This window comes from Castanea sativa, chromosome 4 (genome assembly GCF_040712315.1).
Source record: "Castanea sativa cultivar Marrone di Chiusa Pesio chromosome 4, ASM4071231v1".
In the NCBI taxonomy this organism is placed as follows: Eukaryota; Viridiplantae; Streptophyta; class Magnoliopsida; order Fagales; family Fagaceae; genus Castanea; species Castanea sativa.
The window spans coordinates 14,026,870-14,046,507 of NC_134016.1; the positions used below are offsets into that span (position 1 = coordinate 14,026,870).

General features: G+C 40.0%; 1 protein-coding gene across 1 annotated transcript; it reads left to right on the forward strand.

Moving 5' to 3' along the window:
• Positions 1 to 18,381: 18,381 nt before the first annotated feature.
• Positions 18,382 to 19,380, forward strand: LOC142632482 (uncharacterized). Its single transcript, XM_075806874.1, has one exon. It carries the CDS (start codon positions 18,382 to 18,384, stop codon positions 19,378 to 19,380), a length of 999 nt encoding a protein of 332 aa, XP_075662989.1.
• Positions 19,381 to 19,638: the final 258 nt, after the last annotated feature.

The following is a 19,638-nucleotide window of genomic DNA, read 5'->3' on the forward strand; positions in this document are numbered from 1 at the left end:
TTGTCATATCTGCTCTACTACATTCTCAAACACACTATATATATCATAATTATCCACATATTGAGTAGAGAGCTTTTCAGAAAAGAAAACCCTAGCCTCAACCCTTGAGAATGTGAGATTCTCATACCCACAGTTCTACACACAATCCTTTGTGGTTTTCCTCTACTACTACCTCTCCATTTCTATATCCTTGAGAAGTTAATAGCCTAAACACTTACCACACCCATACTGAATGTCCAGTGAGTTTTGGTGTTGCTAGGAAGCATTGGAAGAAGTCAAGCTTTGGCGGATGCAATCGGGCGCACTGCGGGATCCGGAAAGCTAGACAAGACACGGTTCCGAGAAGCTTTGTTGGAGTAGAAGTTTAGAGGGCTTAGGTGCATTGGGTAGACTAGGCTTGGAGGGTTTTTTGCTATTCGTATATCCTAACTTATTGTTTAGTGGATCGATTTATCGCTTGGAGGGCGGCGGAGAGATTTTTCACCGAGTTCTTCAGTTTCCTCTTCGATAACACATCAGCGTGTTATCTTGTGTTTGCATCTCTCTTCCCTACTCTTTTAGCTTTCATTTTACTGCTGTGTTTTATTGAATATGGCTTAGAGTAGTTTATTGGTTGTTCGCTCGCATTTACTCCTGTTTTCACATTTAGATAAGTTAGAGTAAAATCAACTGAACCGTAATTTTTAATTTGGGTCTAAACAAGCTCTTGTGTTTTTAACACAAATCCGAGCTTTCACTACCGAACACATCTAGCAAAACAAAAACAAAAAATTCATATATGCATAAAAAAATAATAATTAAAAATTAAATAAAAAAAAAAAGCATTCACATAATTTTCCAAGATAAATTATTTTCAAGAGAAATATTTTCCAACTTTTTTTGAGGAACAAATATGTTCCAACATAGAATAATTTTTTTTAAAAGTCAATTCCTTTGGTAGTCATTGCTTTTTTAGTCAATTCTTTTGGTGTTCACTTCGCTTGCATTATTAATTCTCGAGGACCCCTTTATGTCTTTATCCTTCTTCTTCTCTTTTATTTTTTGCTGAACTATGTATGCCTTTATCCAATAGATTAGGACATGACTTGTATTTTCCACTCTTGATCTTGATTGCTGAATACTGGAAGAACGTAGCTTCAAGTGTAATTACTAATCTACCTTGTTATGTTTTAAATAAAAAAGAAAAAAATTATTCTAGCCACATAAATGATTATAAATGTGAGCAAAATGTTTATAATTTCTGAGCCATTTAATAATCTGGATTATGAGCTTTTGGATAAGCAATTTGCATGGTTTGGCAAGTCTATTTGGCATTTTGGCTTATAAGCTAGGTTTAATATTTTTTAACTTTTATATACAGTTTTTTAAAATTCTGCTATTTCAAAATGCAAGTATACTTTAACACAATTTCAATAAAAAAACTAAATAAGTTGTTCCCAAATTTTAGTAAAGAAGAAGAGTCATAAGCAACTAGAATGGAACAAAGAAGTAACAAACAAGGAAAAAAAATTAAGGGTATGTTTGGTTGGGGTGAAAACAGGGAGGATGAAAAATAGAGAGAGGAAAATATGGTGAAAAATGTTATTTTCCACTGTTTGGTTGAGAGGGAGTGGAGGAGAGAAAAGTGGTAGGGCCCACAAGTTTTCTCTCATCCCCCTTTAAAATACAATCTCTCCAAATTGGAGAGAAAATTGGAGTGAAAAGTGGGAAAAATATCTAGCTTTTTTTTTTTTTTTTTTTTTTTTCTTTCTTTGGTTTTGTCAAGTGATGGGTACTTTTTCTTTTCCTTCTTTTTTATCTCTTAAGTTTTATTTTTATTATTTTTTTAAGAAAACACTTTTGGATGATTTCTTATACTATTTTTTGAAATTTCCACTATAGGGTACAAAAATATAATAAGGAGATCATGCCAAGTCTTATACCTAGGGCTGAGGAGGCCACTGTAGCTCCGAGGAGATCACGCCCTCGGACGGTAAGGCCATTTCAATGGCACATTATTAGAGGAGGTCACATTGAAGAGAAGGAGCTTCGAGAAAGAGGTCAATCCTGACTGAAGGGATGGTGGCTGCCACCACATTTAATATTTCCCACCAAACCTCTTGACCGCATTTATGTGGAGAAGACCCCTGAACAGTGCTGCCTTGATTGCTGCAACTCACAAGGGGTTTGGTAAGGTGTCTGATGGGACAAGCACTTAAGTGATAGCTTGGGCGACTAACAACTGAAGGACCAAGATCATCTAAAGGGGGCTATATAATGTGAGAGACCCTCTGGAGGAAAGGGATCTGAAAAATGGTGGGAAAAGATACTGTAGCAACTTAGAACAGAAATTGTAACCAAGTCTAAAGTAATATATTTAAGAACTATTCTCCTCGAATTTTGCCGATGAGCGATTTTCTTCATATATAGTTTAATTTTATGTATTTTTCTATTATCCTTGATCTACTGTGCGCGTTGATTCTTCCATGGAAGCCCAGCCTTCAAGCCCACTCTTTATAAATTCATTGTGCTAGGCTATTTGGGCCCTAGTCCTGTTGCTTTTTGGGCCTAGGATCCAAATTATGCCCCTACAATTGGCGCCGACTGTGGGGAGTCTTGAGCTTCAGCAAGATCAACATTCAGCCATGGTAGGTTTGGGGCTGGACCGGGAGGAATCTGTTGTGAAGATCATCAAATAGCCCATGGCCCATAGCCTAACCCAGAAACCCGGCAGCCCATCGGGCTAATGGGCGACCCGACCCGTTGTTATTGAGGCCCATGGGTAGCCCACTAGGCCAGTGGGTTAAGCCATGGGCTAGTTTTTATGCCCATGGGCACTCGGTGGGCTAGCCCAGTAGCCCAACCTGTTAGCCCAACCCATTGCCCAGTCTAACAACTTAGAATTTATAGCAAAAATATATAGGAGGTGTATGAAGGATTGACCTTGAGATATTGTAAATGAATTTTTTAAGAGAGCTCTCCCAACCACTAAAATACTTAAAGTAATTATGCTAAACTTAGTTTACCAAACATATATTTTTCTAGTAGTTTAGCAAATTTGAATTAACCATTTGATTTTTTTATTAAAGATAAAAATAAAAAACTATTTGAAGCCTTAATAAAAAAAATTAAATAAGTTTCCATCAACAAAACAAAAAATTAAATAGATTTGACTGTAAAAAAAAAAAATTGTAATTAAGTATTAAATTCTTTGATTCTTTCCTTTAAAAAAAATAGATTGATTATTCCCTTATAAAAATTGATTCTTTCTTTATAAAAATAATATACTAACACAATCTCATGGGTAGCCCATTAGGCTTAACCCAGTAGCCAAGCCCATTAAAGACAAAATGGGCATTGCCCATGGGCAGGGTCGTGGGTTGGGGTTTTCTCTTTAGGCCCAACCTGACCTGTCCCGTTAACTAGTTAATAGTCCATTACGCCTAGCCCATTGTGCCCCTGGGCCAAGTAAAAATGGGACGGGCCAATCCGACCCGGCCCATTGATGACCCTTTCTGTTGGCTCCCAACGTCAAGATCGTTTTCTCAATCTCGAGTGGAGAAAGGATCGGGAGGTTAGCATACACATTGTATGCACAAATAGTAGCCAGTCTTGAGGCAGGAGTCACGCCTCTCATGAGGAAAATACTAGGAGCCTACAGCTGGAAATAGTCTGTCTACATAGGAAGTTATGTCGCGAGCAACGCAGAGGAACGCCCTCAAGTTCTGGCCGTTCTTCTAATGATAGCAATGATAATAGCTACCGGCCTAGATCGAGGACTCCCCCAAGTGAGTCTTTTTCCTACGACGAGGAGCGCCATGATAGGCGAAGAGGGAAGAGTCCGTCTCGTGAGGGCCTGAGCAACAATGTTATGCGTAAAGCCCTGACTCAGATCTTCAAGTCACCCTTCACTCGTAAGATTGAGGTAGGAAGGCTTCCTCGGCAGTTTACTCAACTGATGTTCACTATGTACAATGGCAAAACGAACCCTGTAGAGCATGTTAGCCACTTCAACCAGAGAATGGCGGTTCACTCGAAGAATGAGACCTTAATGTGCAAGGTATTCTCATCGAGTCTAGTGCCCGTAGCGATGAGAGGGTTCGATGGCCTGAGGGAAGACTCCATTGACTCCTTCAAGGAGCTTACAAAGGCCTTTAACTCTCGGTTTATCACTTATAGTAGGGTGTCTTGGCCTTTGGACTCCCTGTTGTCCATGACTATGCGAGAAGGGGGAACCCTAAAAACGTATTCCGACAGGTACTAGGAGATGTTTAACGAGATAAATGGGAATTTCAACAACGTGGCTATAAGGACGTTCAAGGTTGGCTTACCTGTCGAGCACAGCTCAAGGAAATCTTTGACTGGGAAACCTGTTGAGAGTGTGTGTCAGCTCATGGACCGTATTAACAAATACAAGCGGGTTGAAGAGGATCAACAACAAGGAAAAAGGAAAGCCAAGGTGATCCCTCAGGACAAGAGGGATTTTAAGTTAGACCGAAACAAAAATAGCTGTCCTCAAAGAGATTTTGCCAAGCAATCTGCACCTTCAACTGCCTAAGTGGTTAATACGGTGTTCCGAGAGCCAGTACATCAAATCTTGGAGAAAATTAAGAATGAACCATAAACAAGATGGGAGGAGATCCCACGAAGCACAACCAAAGCCTTCATTGCCAATACCATCAAGAGTGAGGACACACCACAGAAGATTGCAGGACTTTATGGAATCACTTAGAGCAGCTGGTCTGAAGTGGAAAATTGAAGCAATTCTTGTACCAACCCAACGGGCAAGGTGGCCAGGCAAGATCAAGAGCTCAAGGAAATATTTCTACGAGACCACCTTTAGGCACAATTAGTGTCATCTTGGCTGCCCCAAGGAGGACTGGTTCTCAGCCATCCAGGGTGATGTTTGTAATTCAGCCACCTATAGGGGACTCGCCCCCTAATTTGAAGAGGGCCAGATCGGGGCGCCGACCAGCTTTGAGCTTTTTCGAGGAGGATAAAATTGAAACCTTATAGCCCCATGACAATGCCCTTGTAGTTATCCTTAAGATTGGAGGATACGACGTTAAGAGGGTGCTAGTGGATCAAGGCAGCGGTGCTAAGATCATGTACCCCAACCTGTATAAGGGACTGAAGCTGAGGTTCGAGGACCTGACTTGCTACGATTCCCCTTTAATAAGGTTTGACGAGAAGATCGTCTTTCCAAAAGGCCAAATCTGACTGCCCGTTCAGACTGGGACAGAGGTCGTAAAAGTGAACTTTATCGTGGTAGATGCCTATTCCCCCTACACTTCTATTGTGGCGAGACCTTGGCTTCACGCCATGGGAGCTATACCCTCCATCCTACACCTGAAGGTGAAGTACTTGTCTGGGGATCGAGTTAAGGAGCTAGTGGGGAGCCAATCTATGGCCAAGCAATGTATGGTGGCTGCAATTAGACATCAGACTGAGAATGAGTCCTCATCCTCCGTGGGGCAGGACTTATAGCAATCAAATGTGTGATTGCTATCCCCGGAGGTAGAGGAAGAATAGGCAAAATGCATACAATTGGAGAGGGTTGTCATTGGTGACGATGAGGAAAAGTTCTTTCATATCGAAGTTCAACTACCTCTTTGGGAAAGGCAAAAGCTGATAGATTTTCTCAAAAAAAATATTGATGTGTTTGCATGGAGTGCCTACAAAGCCCCTAGGGTGGATCTGGATTTCATTTGTCATCATTTAAACGTTAACCCCTCTACCATCCCTAAAAAGCAACCACCTTGACGCTTATCCAGGAAACATTTTGACGTTGTTAAAGGGGAAGTACTCAAGCTCAAGTAGGCTGGGGCCACAGAAGAGGTGTTTTACCCCGAGTGGCTAGCCAACACAGTGGTGGTAAAAAGAAAACTGGGAAGTGGCGAGTATGTGTAAACTTTACAATTTAAATAAAGCTTGCCTGAAGGACCCTTTCCCCTTGCCTCGGATAGATCAATTAGTGGACGCAACTATAGGCCATTCCCGAATGAGTTTTTTGGATGTCTTTCAGGGCTATCATCAGATACCATTGGCTCTGGACGATCAGGAAAATACTGCTTTTCTTACATCCACTGGGAATTATCACTACAGAGTGATGCCCTCTAGACTGAAGAACGCAAGGTCTACCTACCAGAGGATGATGACCAAGATGTTTGAGCCTCATTTGGGTAAAAATATTGAGGTATATGTAGACGATATGGTGATGAAGAGTAAAGTAGAATCCGAGCATATCGACGACCTCGAGGATATTTTTGAGATACTGAGGAAGCACAAATTGCGCCTTAATGCTGCCAAGTGTTCTTTTGGCATGGGTTCTAGCAAGTTTCTGGGTTATATGGTCACCCACCGTGGAATTGAAGTTGACCCTAATCAGATTAAAGCGATTAACAACCTGCAACCCCCTCGGAATCCCAAAGAGGTCCAAAAGTTGATAGTAATGACTGCCGCATTGAACCAATTCATTTCTCGGTCAACCGATAGACCCTTCTTCCACTTGTTGCATAAGTGGAAGGGATTTGAATGGATGGAGGAATGCTCCTTGGCCTTCTAGCAGCTGAAGGAATACCTTTTCTCGGCCACCTATTATGTCCAAACACGTGCAGGAGGAGGTTCTATTTGCCTACATTGCTGTAGCCTCACACGCAGTGAGTCTGGTGCTGATATGGGTTAATGATGGGGTACAAAAACCAGTTTATAATGTGAGCAAATCATTACATAAAGCAGAGGTACGTTATTTACCCTTGGAAAAGGCCATTTTAGCGGTGGTGCATGCAACATGCAAGCTCCCCCATTACTTCCAAGCCCACATGGTTGTAGTTCTAACCCAAGTTCCTTTTCAATCCCTACTTTGGAGAGTTGATTACACGCGACGGGTCGCCAAATGGGGGATGATCCTAAAGGCTTTTGATATCAAGTATATGCCTCGTACCCTTGTTAAGGGACAGGTCCTCGCGGATTTAGTGGCCGAGTTTGCTGAGTCCCCCCTTGAAAGAGAAGAATAAGAGCAGAACATTGATGGAAAATCAATCGAGGTGGTGTCCTTGCAAGTACATCTAACCTGGAGAGTATATATTGATGGCGCGGCCAATCAAAGGGGATCTGGAGTGGGGCTAGTTGTGATATCTCCCGAGAAGATCATTATTGAGAAATGCTTGAGATTGGGATTCTCGGCCATAAACAATGAGGCCGAGTATAAGGTCCTGCTGGTGGGAATCAATATGGTTCAAAAAATGGGAGGAACAACGATAGAGGTGTTCTCGGATTCAATACTGGTTGTTGGTCAGGTAAATGGAGAGTTGGAAGCTAGGGATTCGAGAATCCAAGTATATTTGAGCCAAGTCAGACACCTACAGTGGCAGTTTAAATCTTTCACCTTACAGCAAATCCCTAGAAGTAGGAACATACATGTAGACTCCCTTGCCACGCTCATAACCTCCTCGGCGCAGAGCTTACCTCAGATTATCCTAGTTGAGGATTTATGTAAACCCACTAATTTGAAGAGGTAGAAGGCTTAGATCCATCAAGTCAAGACTGGACCTAGTTGGATGGATCCTATTGTGCTGTTCCTCAGAGATGACGTTTTGCCGTAGGGGAAGATGGAGGCCCATAAGGTGCAGAGGAAAGCTCCTTGTTTTTGGTTATCTGAGGATCAGAAGTTGTACAAGTGCTCTTTCTCTGGACCATACTTGTTGTGTGTCCACCCTGATGCGGTAGAGTTACTCCTAGAGGAGCTACATGAGGGAATTTGTGGGAGCCATACAGGAGGCAGGTCCTTGTCTCATTGGGCTCTCACTCAAGGATATTTGTGGCCAGACATGCCTAGGGGGGCACAAGAATACGTGAAGAAATGTGACCAATGCCAGAGATTTGCTTCAAATATCCATCAACCAAGAGGTGTGCTTAACCCCTTGTCTAGTCCCTGGTCTTTCGCTCAATGGGGCTTGGACATCACAAGAGCCTTCCCCAAAGCAGTGGGGAATAGAAGGTGGCTCTTGGTTGGCACTGATTACTTCACCAAATGGGTTGAAGTTGAGCCCCTGGCGAACATTAGAGATATGGATGCTAAGAGATTTGTGTGGAAAAATATCGTCACTTAGTTTAGGATTCCTCACACCCTTATCTTAGACAATAGGCTTCAGTTTGATAGCAAAGCTTTCAGGAGGTATTGTTCTGAAATGGGCATTAAGAACAGATATTCAACTCCAACTTATCCACAAGGAAATGGACAGGCGGAGGCGGTGAACAAAGTCATTGTTAATGGGCTCAAAAAGAGTTGGATGACTCCAAGGGCAAATGGGTGAAAAAGCTACCACATGTTCTTTGGACATATCGAATTACCCTTCGTAGGTCACGGGGGAGACTCCCTTTTCTAACTTATAGGGCCGAGGTTGTAATTCATCTGGAAATTGGATTCCCAACGATAAGGACGAGCTTGTTTACTCTGGACAACAATGATGGGTTATTAGAGAAGAACTTGGATTTGATTGAAGAGCAAAGAGAATGTCATGGTTCAGTTGGCAAATTATTAGCAAAGGCTTAAGTAGGGATACGACTCAAATGTGAAGTTAAGACCTTTAACTCCTAGAGACTTGGTATTGCGAAAGGTTTTGAGTAATACAAAGAACCCAGCATGGGGGAAGTTAGGGACCAATTGGGAAGGGTCATACTGCATCACCTCGGTAGGTGATTTAGGAGTATACTTCCTGGAAGATCTAGATGAAAAAGTTGTACCATGCCCTTGGAATGTAAATAATCTGCAAAGGTATTACTATTAATGAAATGCATTTCAGCCATATTTTACTCATGATGTTATTTGTTGCATTGATTACCTATCTAAGTGTTAAACAGAACCTTGGTCATGTCTGGCTCTTCAGACCACATACCTTGGGTAAATTAATACTTCTTATTGCCTGCTTGAGTATTAAACAGAACTTTAGTCATGTCTGGCTTCTCAGACCACATACCTTGAGTAAATTAATACTCCCTATTATTTAACTAAGTGTTAAATAGAACATTGGTCATGCTTGGCTCCCCAGACCACATACATTGAGTAAATTAATACTTCCTACTGCCTGCCTGCCTGCCTAACTATTAAACAGAACCTTGGCCATGTCTGGCTCTTCGGACCACATACCTTGGGTAAATTAATACCTCTTGCTAGCTTATCGAGTGTTAAACAGAACCTTGGTAATGCCTGGCTCCTCGAACCACATACCTTGGGTAAATTAATACTCACCATCACTTGTTTGAATATTAAACAGAACATTGGTCATGCTTGGTTCCTCGGACCACATACCTTGGGTAAATTAATATTATTGGATATTTGCTTAAGTGACAGACAGAACCTTGGTTATTTGCCCGACTCCTCAGACCATAGGCCTTGAGAAAAATAACACTTTGTAATTTCACCAATAATGGGACCTTGGCCTATGCATCACCAGGTTGAAACAAGGACTCACCTGGGGCTTTGGATAGAAGGCCTTGAAGGTACACTCATAGGGAACTCCTAAAATAAGAGACCTCAAACGTCCCCTTCTTTCTACTAAGTGTTTTGCTTGTTTCTGAGGACTTAAACGTTCCTATTGATTATGCAGTTCTTAGTGCCAACACTTAGTTATTCTCCTCACTTTTTACATGGGTTTGATTTATTTGAATTAACAACAATGCATTACTGATTAGCCTTTTGTCAAGACATGGGTTTTAACCCTTAGAAGTCTTATTAACCTAACCCCTCGGCAAAAGGCAAAACATCCATCACAGCTACTTAGATGCAAATATTGTGAAGGGAAAAAGAAAAACAAGATCCACTTACTATAGAACAAAAATCCATGTCTTTTCATTAATTAAGAAAGGAGATACACCTCAAACATGGCAAGCATCCATCACCAAGGAAGATTACATGTAAAAAAAAAAAAGTAAAAGAAAAAGATACTAAACTACGCCTTGGCCTTGGGAGAACGGTATTCTTTGTTGCCTGGCTGGGAGATAGGTGGGTCAGTGGCCTTGGGATCAGTATCCTTGGATTTGGGGTCAACCTTTTTTGCCTTGAAAGCAGCATCTTTAGCCTTAGGAGCGGCATCCTTGAGTTTGAGAGCGGCCTTTGGACCCTTGGCCTCTGACGGGGGCTTGACCTCCTTGCCCTTGCCCTTGTCCTCTAGCCAAGAACCATCCTGGCCAGCCCCCTTACTCTTAGCCACCTCAACCCCCTGGCCTTGGTCACTAGCATGGCCAAGCCCTTTGGAAACCTCGGGAGGAGGAAGAGAGGCCTGGGTGATAGGGGACAGCTCAGAGGAGGTTGGTGCAAGGTTAGCCGGAGGTGGGAGTGCAGCTGGAACTTCACGAATGTCCGGAAGGTAGTAGACTTTCTTACCCTTTTTCCACTCCGAAGCAGCAAGGACTTATGCCAAGTTGAGTGCTTCCATCCACACCTCCTAACAGTAGTCCCTGTAGACCTCGGCTAGCTCCTCCGCTAGACGGACCTCGGTCTACTACACCCCGAGGTTGTAAGATGCCTGCTCCTAGGCCTCTGCAGCTTCCTTGGCCGTATGAGCAGGTTCTTTGGCTTTCGCCAGTTCTGCCTTTAGCTCCAGGACCTATTGTTTTGCTGTGGCCAGCTCTATCTCAGTATGATAGAGCATTTTGCATTGATCCTCAACCTAGTCCCGAGTATTCTTCAAATCGGCCTCAGCACTCTTCCACACCCTCTCCTCCACGGTCAGCTTTGTGGGAAGCTCTTGGTTCTTCTGCTCAACGACTCCTAAGGCCTCACTAGTCTTGACGCAAAGGTTGGCCTTAACCTTAGCCTTATTCCTGACATCCTTGACCCACTCCTCAGCCACAAAAACCTCCTGGATAGACTGCACAGAAACAACAGAGAAATACGTTATAAAAAATAGGAAAAAAAAAAAAAAAAAAAACCCTTAGTAAGGCACGTCTAGAAACTTACCAAAGTAAGGTCCCTCTTTAGGAACAGAAAGAGGTCCGGCTGCCACATGTGCTTCAGCGAATCTATATCCCTTGACAGCAGGAAGGGCAGCTCCAAGGCTTCGGTGAGATAGTGAGCATGCCCTTTTTGGAACTCCCTAATACTGGAGTTCCATGGTATGGCAACCCCATCTAGCTCCACCCGAGGGTCCTAGGCTGGGTTCTGAAGGCACACCTCGGCCACGGTCTAGTCCTCCCTACTCTCGACTGAGGAGGCCCTCCCTTTACCATTGGCCGTCTTTTGCTGCTTGTCCCCCCTTCCTTTTGGAGGACCAATGCCCCTTCCTTGGGCCCTTCCTTATCCTTCTTCCTTTTATTCAGGTTGGCAGGGGTAGACACGTTGACTAGAGGAGGAGGAGAAGGCTGAGACCCTGAGGCGTCCTTGGGCGCCGACCCTTTGGCCCTGTCCGAAAGGAGGTCACGCAAACCTCTTTTCCTTATCAAAGATATTTCTTCTTCTTCCTTCTCCGAGCTGATAACCGCGCACATAACTACAAATTTGGAGGTATGAATGCCAAAAGACCGATCAAGCTCGTTCTCCGAGTTTGAGACTTGGATCACAAGCTGTTCTTGCTCCTCTCTCTCCTCCTCCAAATGAAACTAGTCTATCTCTGCCTTGAGTGACAGCCGCGAGGAAGCTGTCTCTTCTTTCATAACTGCTGCTTCACGGGGAGAGCGTCAAGAGGGCAACTCAATGGGCATAATATCTTCTCGAGCTAAAAAACCGAGCACCGAGACGTCTATTTGAGCTAGCCGAGGGTCGCCTGCCCTTATCGCGTGGCCCACGTCCTGAAAATTGTCCAACAAGGGCTTGAAGTCAAGGATGAGGTGGACAGCTCTCAGTTGTCTGTCTGCACTCACAAACACTTCGACTTTCAACACCTTGTTGAGGTCCGCGACATTGACCAAATTAAGGTTAGGAGCTACATGTCTCTTATCTACAAAAAATAGTCAAGAAGCAAAACCACGGTCAGGATAATGAAACCCTCCATTAGAAGGAAACAAAACACTTGTAAAGTTGTGATTTACAATTATGTTTTATGTTGGCTTTATTCCATGACAAAAAGTGTTGTAATTGCTTTAATTTTGTTCCTTGTATTTTGTGGGATTTTATTGTATTGGGTTTAGTATTAAGTTGGTGAAGAATTGAGCATAAAATGAAGAATCAGTGGATTTCGCGAGTGTCTTGCTAGAAGCTAACCCGCGAAAGAGCCACATGAGAAGTATATGCTAGAAGCTGAAGAGTCATGTCAACTTGGAGGATTTCACGAGTGTTTCGCGGGTAAGGCCTTCTCGCGAGATACCCACGAAACTCTCTGCCTGGAGGATTTTTAAGTGTGACTTTGTTACCCTTCACCCATACTATATATACCCTTATTACCCACAAAAGTAAAGGAGGTCACTCACAGAGAAAAACCTTAGATAGGTTTTCTACAACACACACACACACCCATCTTTTAGAGAGAGAGCTACTCATCCTTAGTGAGAAATCATTCTAGCCTCTTCTCTTTCCCTTTTCCATTGTCATACCTTGAGAGGAGATTTGTACCCAAACACAACCTACACCTTTTAAGAGTGTAGAGAGTGTTTTGGAGCTTGGAAAGCTTTAGGGATTTGCCAAAAAAAGCCAGTGAAGCTTGGTGGATGCAATCGAGCATATTGTGGGATTTGGAAAGCTAGACAAGACACAGTTCTGAGAAGCCTTGTTAGAGTAGGAGTTTGGAGGGCTTATGTGCATTGGGTAGATTAGGCTTAGAGGGTCTCTTGCTATTCGTGCATCCCAACTTATTGTCTAATGGATCGATTTACTGCTTGGAGGGCGGCGGAGAGGTTTTTCGGCGAGTTCTTCGGTTTCCTCTTTGATAACACATCACCATATTATTTTGTGTTTGCATCTCTCTTCCCTTACTCTTGTGCTCTATATTTATTATTTGTTTTTCATGTTTATGAACTAGAGTAGTTATCAGTTTATTGCACTTCATATACTCTTGTTCCGTACTTAGATAAGTTAGCGTAAAAGCAATCTAGCCGTAATCTTACAGTAATATTTTAAAATTGGGGTCTAAACAAGCTCTTGTGTTTTTAACACAAATCCTAGCTTTCAACACTAAAAGAAACGAGAAAGCAGCAAGACTACATAACTAGTACCCATGTTAAAAGACCTAAACCTAAGGTACCCCACATGGCTCTCCCTCCCGGACTAGGAAGTGAAGATCGTCATGCCAGTCACCCAAGACAATCAGGAAGTCATCTTTCATGCCTTTGTTGGATTTGGGGAGACACGAGACGAGTCTCACGATGGAAGACCTATACTTGAGGTAATACCTCGAGTTTGTGAGCTGATGGCACTCGTACATCCATACAACGTCGTGCCAGGTGAGGTTTAACCCCATGTGCTCGTTAAGAGCGTCTACACTACCCAAGACTTTAAACAGGTTGGGTGCACACTGGTGAGGGCAGATCCTATGGGCTATCGAGTAGTCTCTAGTCACCCTCCCCATGGGTAACCTCATCCCCCCTTCTATGAAGGCAATCATGGGAATGACAACCTCCCTTTCCTTTCTATGGGTATGCCACCCACCCGAAGGGCAGTACTGCAGGGAAACACCCTTGATACAAAGCCCTAAACCCCTCCATACTGGCGGGAGAATCTACTAGGTGAGCAAATTTACCCATCTAAGCAAACTAATATGAAGTAAAAGGAGTTTTTGTGAGGAAAAGAAATAGGGAACAGAGGGCCGAGGAGACAGGCTAAGGAGAAAAGAACCTAAAAAGGAAAGAACTTACGAAATTAAAGGCGAGAGTCGCTTTAGGAGCTTCTTAAAAGTTTGAGAGTTCGAAAACTCATATGCTTTGAAAAGTGGGAGAAATGAACCCCCCCCCAAGCGCCTTTTATAGGAGGCGGAATTAGGTGGGAGTTATCCTGCCCAAAATTCAAAAAAAAAAAAAAATGTCAGTCGTAGGATCTCCATCTCACTATAGGACGTGGGGAATAGAGCGCCGCCTGGAGCATTTAATGAGACGTTACGGGCTCTGAAGCGTTAGGAATAGTTACAAAACACATGAAGCGACATTTTCAAGTGGGAAAAACAAGGAAGCGTGTGGAACCAATCATTTGAGATCAAAACCCCATTTTTTCTCCTCGGACAAAAGCGAAAAATTGGAATTTTGAGGGGTTATTATGAAGTACATAAATTTAATAAGGAGATCATGCCACGTGTCATACCTGGGGTCGAGAAGGCCACTGTAGCTTTGAGGAGATCACGCCATCGGATGGTAAGGCCACTTCAGTGGCACGTTACTAGATAAGGTCACACTGAAGAGAAAGAGCTTCGGGGAAGGGGTCAGTCTTGACTAAAAGGATGGTGGCTACCACCACATTTAATACTTCACACCAAACCTCATGGCCGCATTTATGTGGAGAAGACCCCTGAACAGTGCTGCCTTGATTGCTGCAACTCACAAAGGGCTTGGTAAGGTGTCTGATGGGACAAACACACAAGTGATAGCTTGGCTGACCTACAACTGAAGAGCCAAGATCATTTAAAGGGGGCTATATAATATGAGAAACCCTCTAGAGGAAAAGGATCTGAAAAATGGTGGGAAAAGATACTGTAGCAACTTAGAACAGAAATTGTAACCAAGTCTGAATGAATATATTCAAGAACTATTCTCCTCGGCAAAGGCCGAGGAGCGATTTTCTTCGCATATAGTTTAATTTTCTTTATTTTTCTATTATCCTTGATCTATTGTGCACGTTGATCCTTCCGTGGAAACCTAGCCTTCAAGCCTACTCTCTATAAATTCGTTGTGCTAGGTATTTGGGTCCTAGTCCTGTTGCTTTTTGAGCCTAGGATCCAAATCACGCCCCTACATCCACTTTCATCTATACACAATTTTTTTAAAATGTATAATGTATTACTTTTGTTTTATTTAGGAGGGACATGATGGTAAATTTATATAAACTTTATTTTCAACCAAACCAAAAAGTTTTTCATCCTCCCACTTTTCCATCCTCCCTCTATTTTCTATCCTCATACTTTTCTATCCTCCCAACCAAACGGACTCTAAAAGAAACTAATTATGATAAATACAATGAACATGTACTCTTAAGGTTTGGGTTAATACTAATCAACTTCAAAACATTTCAAAATTCTAACTTAGCCTATCTGTATTTTATCCAATTAATATATATATATATATATATAGTAAAATGGATTATTATCAAATACATTTTGTGAGATACACGTTATGCAACTGACCCTTCTATTAGACTTGTGTCACTTTAGACATAAAATGATGACGTGGACATCATGTAAGCCATAGCATGTGCATAATAACCAATTCTCCCCTAACACATGTGGTATGCCCATTCAAATATGCTATGCTAAAGTAGATCGATGGACAGATATTGAGGTCGACTTTGATCATTTTCCGACTTGTTGTGGAACTCTTTTTAGAATTAAATTTGGAACAGAATGGTTTAATTGCGTTATTTTAAATATTGCAATTTTATTACAATGGTTTAATTTGTCAATTTTGTAAAACATGGAGAATGTTTGATAATAAACGACACCACAAGGGGTCTCTTTGGAGGTCACAATGCTCTAGAGAATATTAAAATAATTATAATTCTTTAAGAATATTGAGAACTATATATATATATATATATATATATATATATATTGTGGATTGGATCAAGAATAGTATCTGATAAAGAATTTGGCTTGTTTTTAGTGCTTTTTGCACTAGATGTGAAACGGGTCTAACACATATCTTAAAATGGTTACGTGTCAATTCTGTCTCATCTTATGCATAGGATGGAAGATTCACCTTTTGATAAATACCCAAAGATTAAATTGTGTTTGACATGTATCTTGGATAAAAAGATTTTCTATTTGGTTTTTTCAATTGAAAACTTTTCATAAAAGAAAAAAAAACATTTATAAATATTGATTGTGACCCTAAAAATGAATTAGGAAACATTTTTACTTATTTGAGTGTCACAAAACCTATTAGAGGGAGAACAAAAGTTTCCTCCAAACCAAGTTTTAGACCCATGACGTGGCAATCAATAAGACTATCCATGTTTTTTAAATTAGAAGGTTCATTAAATTATTTAAAATAACCCGCATGACTGTTAAACCAGTTATGTTACTAATATATATATATATATATATATATGTGTGTGTGTGTGTGTGTGTGTTTGTGTGTGTGTGTGTGTGTGTGTGGAATATATATACAGAAAGTCCCATACATATTTACATGATACAAAAGATGGAAAATGGGAATAGATTTTCAGGTGGCTTCTTTGCTCCCTTCTCCTTTTTTGCAAACCCATCTGCAACTTCTTTGCCTCACAATCAATATGTGAGATGAATTTTACAAAAGACTTCTTGTATGAATTTATAATTTTTTTTTTTTTTGGCTGAATAAATTTAATAAGACTTTCTTTTTTTAGAAGAAATTTAATTAGACTTGCAAGTGGAAATACTTGGCTTGCAATATTTGACCACTTTGACTTCAAAAATTAAGAGTGAATACGTGTTTACTTTTCTTGAATCAAAGAATACTCGGAACTTGGAATTTTTTTTTTTGGTTAAAGCTCCGTTTGGCTGCGGATTATCTAACTTTGTATATTATCTTGATTACCCAGCAAAAACCCACCTCAATTAAAACCGTGTGGTTCGTTTATGATCTGAAAACTTAAGTTCTTTATTTCAAAAGATGAGAATTCAGACATAAAAGAAGTCTAATTTTCTTTAATTTCTTGGAACTTGGAAGTTGGAAATACTTGGCAACTTCGCTTGCATCATCAATTAATTCTTTGTCAATCTAATCACCGCAAACCCAACGCCAACGGGGACCCCCTCTTTATTGTTGTCTTTATCACAAAGACTAGAACGGTGACTTGCTTTTCCACTCTTTAATTGCGGAAGAATTGAAGAACAGGGGGCATGGCTTCAGGCATAATTACTAATTTGCCCTGCTGTTATAGTTTCAAATTAATTTTCTTTTTTCATTCCAGCCACATCAAGGATTAGATATGTTTTCAAAAAAAAATTATTATAGTTTTTGAGCTATTTAATTTATTAATAGGGATTATAAGTTCCTCAAAAAAAAAAAAAACATAATAATAAAAGGGATTATGAGCTTTTGGATAAGCAATCTACTTTGGCAAGTAAGTGAATTGTTGCACCATTTTATTTCTATTCTTTTTCTTTATCTATATTAATATTTAATGAATTTCTCTTGTTTGGGATTTTTTTTTTTCAAAAATAACCCTACACTCCTATGTTTAAGTAGAGACAAAACTAAAGGCATTCATATAAAAATACAATTCTAACTCTCACTCAAATATTGCCTAAAAAATAAGGTCACTCTAGTTGATTTTCAAATTTCTTTATCTACTTATGAATTAGATTATCAAAATAAAAATTATATATATAAAATAAAAACACAGGTTTCTTTTATAAATAAATAAAATAAAATAAAAACTCATTGCACACACGAAACGCTTATGACGAGGCTAGTATACATAATAAGGTTTATCTGTTCCTTTTTTCTTTTACAAAAAATAAATATTTTGATTCTTTTCTTTGTATTATTTTATTTTCTGATTTAATATGTACTTAGTTTGGAACAAATAGACAACATATTGTGTGCCAACCGCCAGCTACCCTTATCAACAAAACAAAAAAAAAAACTGCCAGCTACCAAAAACTTTATAATTTAATATACTTTTCAGTATATATATATATATATATATATATATATATATTGGTAAGGACACTTTCAGTATTTAATATAAAAACATCAATAATTCAAATTTTCTATCCCCATTATAACTTACTATTATAGGAAAGAGAAGTACACATATTGTGACAAAAATTTAAATAAATATTAAAATAGTATTAGTTAATATTTATTTAAATATTGAGAAACCACATAGTAGTAGATTAAAAACTAACAAAGAAATAAATTAAGCGTGAAAGAATTTTTTTTTTTTTTTCTAAATCAATCATTATACAAATTTCTTTTTCTCTTTATACTTTCAGTAATTCAAACAAATACGACGGTCATTTCATAATTGACAGTTGATACCGCCGTAGATTCCCACAAACACGTTTTTATTTTTTGTACTAGTTATAGAACTAAGTTTTTTTTTTTTTTTTTTGGAAAGAACATTGAAGTTACTTAGAAGTAGAACTGCTTGTATTTAAAATAAAATTTATATTATTAAATAAATAATTAAAAAATCACACGCACATGGTAGTGGACAGAGTCAAGTCATCTGCTTTACTATAAGAGCCTCATAATTCTTTCTTTCTTCATTTGTAAGCTCTAGCAATCACTCATTCATTCTTGTCTAGGTGAATAAGGAAAAAAAAAATATTGAAGATAATGGACAGAGCACAAGAGGAGCTTCAATTTCTGGGGTTCTTTGGAATCTTCAAAGAGTCCTTCAAGATCATATTTTCAAGAAGAAAAATCTTCAGCCAAATCACTCTAGCTCTCGTCGTCCCACTCTCTTTCATCTACCTAGCTCAAATCCAAATCTCCGAGCTCCTTTTCTCCAAAATCATAGACCACAATCGGGCCTTAGATAATACTCCAAAGAACTCTACTAACTATGAAAATCTTTCTCATCGCATCTCTGCTGATTGGGCTTATTTGTGGCTCTTCAGAATAGCCTACTTTACCATCCTCCTTATCTTATCCCTCCTTTCCACCTCTGCAGTTGTTTACACAGTTGCATGCATCTACACAGCCAAAGAAATCACCTTCAAGAAGGTCATGAGTGTTGTTCCAAAGGTATGGAAAAGACTTATGGTCACTTTTCTATGGAGCTTTGCCATTCTCTTTGTTTACAACATTGTTGCAATAGTAATAATCGGCTTGTTAGCAGTCTTTTTCTCAAATAGTGTAATCGGAATTGTGATTATAATAATTCTTGTGATCTTATACTTGGTGGGGTTCGTTTATATAAGCATAGTTTGGCAATTGGCAAGTGTGGTATCGGTTTTAGAAGCTATTAGGGGAATTCAAGCTATGAAGAAGAGCAAGACTTTGATAAAGGGTAAGATGGGAGTTGCAGTTGCTTTCTTTATCCTGCTTTATACTTGTTTTGTTGGAATTGATTTGGTATTTGAGAATATTGTTGTGCTGGAGAATGTACCGGACATAGCAATCAGAATTGTAGTTGGAATTCTTTCCTTCTTGTTCCTATTCAAGCTCATTCTCATTGCTCTTGTTGTCCAAACGGTTGTCTACTTTGTCTGCAAATCATATCATCATCAAACCATTGACAAGTCTGCTTTAGCGGATCATCTCGAGGCGGTTTATCTTGGGGAGTATGTACCTCTAAGGAAGGATGTCCAATTAGGCGACACGCATGCCTAGCTAAACTACTTGTGAAAAACAAAAACAACAGAAGTCTTTTTGTTTATTTCTAGCGGATCATCTGGAGTTTTATTATCTTGGCTAGTTTGTACTTCCCTCTAAAGGTCAAGGCTATCGAACTAGGGGAATTTCATGTCTAGCTTAACTTGTAATGGTGAAAAACAATCTTGCGTATGTTGTAATATATTATATATACATGATAATGAATTATCTTATTGATGCAGTGTTCCTTGTAATGGGTTCAATAAATTATCTTTC